The sequence below is a fragment of the Telmatherina bonti genome (assembly GCF_933228915.1).
Source record: "Telmatherina bonti genome assembly, chromosome: 15".
Lineage (NCBI taxonomy): Eukaryota > Metazoa > Chordata > Actinopteri > Atheriniformes > Telmatherinidae > Telmatherina > Telmatherina bonti.
Window position 1 is genome coordinate 19465724 of NC_136613.1, and position 3923 is coordinate 19469646.

The 3923-nt window shown below is 39.3% G+C and overlaps 1 protein-coding gene across 1 annotated transcript; it reads right to left on the minus strand.

The window, feature by feature from the left end:
* Positions 1-423: 423 nt before the first annotated feature.
* hoxd11a (homeobox D11a) lies at positions 424-3488 on the minus strand. The gene is made up of 2 exons (XM_079254099.1): positions 2873-3488; positions 424-2209 (listed from the first exon to the last, which is right to left on the minus strand). Exons 1-2 carry the CDS (start codon positions 3471-3473, stop codon positions 1974-1976), a joined length of 837 nt encoding a protein of 278 aa, XP_079110225.1. The 5' UTR covers positions 3474-3488; the 3' UTR covers positions 424-1973.
* Between the last annotated feature and the right edge of the window lie 435 nt (positions 3489-3923).

Here is a 3923-nt window from a genome sequence, read left to right on the forward strand (position 1 = left end):
AGAGCAAACATACATTTGTTTAACACAAAGCTTGAAACCTTCTTCTTGAAACTTCTCTCTTCATAGTAGCTACCTTTAACTCTTCTGAAAATAGTCACACACAGACAAACAAGGGATCATGCAGTAACTGAATAACAGCTGTACAGCTGCGGATCACAATTCATTTATTAAGAATAACAACGTGAGCAGCGCCGTTTTATTTTCAGGCTGCATCATTGGGCAAATATGATCTGTTCCCCAGTTAAGGACAAGTCAACACCAAATAGCTGGAGCTGAACCATTTATTTGCGAACGGTAATTTCAAACTGCATATAATTGTTTGAAAATAGGATTGCTGTTGAACAAAATGCAACTATTGAGTTTAATCGTTTCAGTAGCACCCTGAGTAAATAATAACCCACATTAACTCAAAATGTAGCTTCTCTAGTTGTCTTGAATATGTAACTAAAGGCTGTACTGTGGCGTGTGTATGTAGTGTGGACAATTAAATTTACTAAAAGAGTGAGAAGCTTGTTTTATGTAGCTTAATGCTGAAAAGGGAAGGAATCGACCGAAAACCCACTAGAAATAGGTCGTTTGGAAGATATAAATAAGATTTTAAAAATCTTAAAAGAAACACCCTGTGAAAAGATTATTTCACCACCGACTGCCCTCTCTGCAGACAAACGGCCCAGCTCAGTGTTTCCACTCCGCTACAGCTACAACAGTCTGCCCTCATGTGGACACTGAGAGAACAGAAGTCACATGCTTCACTTATGTAGTTTCACTGCAGTAGAAGATGAAGACCCTGCTGAATGTTTTATGAAATCTTTTAATAATCCTTTAAAATTTTATTTTTCCTTCGTTGGCAGAAAACATTGTCGGTGTGATCCAAGAAGAATGGCAGAAAAAACCAAACACATCCCTCTGTTAATTTTCGTTACAATGCGGTCTATTGTTGCTGCACAGAACTAAGTGAAAACAATGATCAATTCCATCACGTGAACTATCAATAAAGCGACTGTGTGTCCGCGTGGAATCATTGTATTTATTTATTTAGCCAGTTTTCTCGCTGGTTATACAGCAACAGGCAGGTACAAATATCTTCTTGCTCTGAGATTATATTTGTTTTTGCAGAGGCACCTATGAAGCTGCATAAAGATCGTTTTACCTGCAGCAAGATGACGGAAATTCACTTTCTTCAAACCTCAGGGGCAGATAAAAAAAAAAAAAAAACAAAAAAAAAAACGTATTCCCTAAGACACAAAAAGCATCTACACAAGGAGATCAAGCCGGACAAACATCTGTCTTCCGGTGTCGGATGCTGTCTTCCACAGTATCCAGTCAAAAGATTCAAGATGCCAAACTCAGCTAAATAGACGGAATGCACAGAAATATCTTAAATTGCCTTGAGTTAAAACCACTTTAAGACCGGAAGGAGGATCAGTCCTCATGTGGTCTGGGGGTTGGGACACCTAAGTCCAATAGCCCCTATTTAGACATTTACAGCTACTTTTATTATGCTGTCTAGACGGTTCAAGGTTTAGTAAACAATCCAGTGTTTCAAAGCAAAGGAAACAACGGGACCATACAAGCCTTCAAGCACAAAATTTCTTTACTGATCAATGTTTAGAAATTTCTCCTCCATGTGTTCTTTGATTTTAGGATTGCATGTGATCCCTTTCGTGACTGATACATTAGTTTATTTCACAACACAACGTATAACACATGCGTCTTACAAATGTACACATACAGGGAATAAGCCTACATATATTTAAATGCTGAACTTGCAAATTGCTGAAAAATGCACTCACAAGCAAGAATACTGATCAACAAAGAAATAAAGAAATAAACAAAATGGGGCAGCTTGGTGTTATAATTGGATTTTGAGTTGTGACGTGGTGCCAGTCAGAAAAGCAAATGCATTTAGAAACTTGTTTCCTTCCACCTTTGTGTGTGAGAGAGCGAAAGAAAGTTTGAGATCAAATCAGAAATCAGAATAAAGGATTCCCTGTGAAATATTGTAAGCGGTCGCGGTTGAGCTTTTTCTCTTTCATTCTTCTGTTCTGAAACCAAATCTTCACTTGGCGATCTGTCAGGTTTAACATCCTGGACAGCTGAAGCCGCTTCTCTTTGTTGATGTACACGTTGAAGAAAAACTCTCGTTCAAGTTCTCGGATTTGGTATTTGGAATAAGGACACCTCTTCTTCCTGGACTTGGTAGATGAACCTGTAAGGGGGAAAAAAAGATAAATAAATGAAGAAATCTCGTAAAATCTTACGTTCCAGTTAAAAGAAAGCGGTTGTTGAAAGATGCATTCATTTATTTACATCAACAGGAAGGCCCTCTTTCTTTGACATTCACACACACTCACACAGACACGCAAACACACATAATTTCTTAAATATGGCTTCTGTTTGAAAATGGACATATTCTTGAAGCATTTGTAATTTGAAACATCGTTTTCCACATATCTGTACAGAAATTTTGATGGTAGCAAAAACATTGATTACTAAAAGCATGTTCTTTGTAATGCTATATCAATTTATGTATAGGAATTTAAGCCATCAGTATTGTTCCTGTGAGACAAGGAAACACTCAAGCATGGTTATTTAACTGTTTCCCATTGTAAATACCTTTACAACCGTAAAGTAAATCTTATTGGGATATAAAAGCGTTTGCATGCTTATAAAGGGCCACATAATCCTGGATCGCCACGGCCGTGGACACTGTGCAGTTCAGGCACCGTGAAGTCCAAATAGAACTATTTTTTAATTTTATTTTTTTCTTTGTATGCTTTTTTTTTATATTTATAATTTTTTTAAAATTTTATTTTATTTTATTTTATTTGAATTTATTTTTTATTACCACTACTTATAGGAAAATACGTACTCTGTCGGTTGTTCTTATCCCCGCAGTTGGATGTCGAGTCCTCATCGACGCTCCCGTTCGGCTCAGTATTTTGTTGGTCTAGTTTGGTTAAAGCTGGGTTGTTAATGGCAACATCACTGGGAGCAGCACAGTCTGTCTTTTGTTTGGGGAGCTCCACGTTGAGCTTTTCGAAGTTAGGGGTGTCAAAAAACTGGTCAAAGCCTTGGGGAAGAACCCCATTTCGGCTGACACTGGTGAAGAAACTGCACGGCGAGTTGGGTCCTCCGTGATGGCCGTACAAGGATTCGTTCTTGAATATCACATCCGCCCTGCTGCTGGAGGACTGAATCAAGTCCCGATGCATTATCTCGTCCGTTGAATAGTAAGACGCGTAATTGCCCCTGTAGTGCCATTTGGGATGGTCCAGTCCATAATCCCTGAAAGGAACTTCTCGAACAGGTTGGACTTGGGCTATGTTGGGGGAATAAGGGAAATTTATCTGACACGAAGTAGTCTGCGGTAAAAAGGAGGAGACTGATGTAAAATCCGGTGTCGAAACGTAATAAGTACAGTTCGGCAAAAACATGTTTGACCCACAGCTGCGATCATCGTATTCCGTCATATCTATTCCTCCCTTTTCCTCTTTGTGACAGAGGAATGGAATTAGCAGCTCAACTGTTTTAAACTTTGTCCATCCAAAGCTCCATGGGCTTGAAAACAAGACTCCATCAGGGAGGGAAAAAAATCGGAAACGTAGGCAGACCTGCAATCCATCTTGATCGATTCTTGAGGTAATTGTGTCATGTGATCCAGCTAAGAAATTACCATACATCAATATCAGTCATTAAAAACTGCCCGGAGAAACTCGTGAGCCCATACAAGAGACTCCATTGGCTCCCTGACTGCAGCGGGAACTCCTCTCCTACCTTCTTGCCCCAAAGCTCGTGGAAAAAATAAATTTGTGAACCGACGTTGGAATATTTAAATGAAAGCTGTACAGCAACATCAGCCATGGGTAATGATTATTGCAGCCACACCCGCTCAATGCGTCAGGAAATGTGTGCACTTTGGA

What these genes read in the sequence shown, in the direction of transcription:
- hoxd11a (XM_079254099.1), bottom strand. Translation starts at nt 3,473, where the DNA reads ATGACGGAATACGATGATCGCAGCTGTGGGTCAAACATGTTTTTGCCG. An exon ending in GGATAAGAACAACCGACAGA is followed by an intron (nt 2,210 to 2,872) that starts GTACGTATTTTC and finishes TCCCCCTTACAG; the next exon opens with GTTCATCTACCAAGTCCAGG.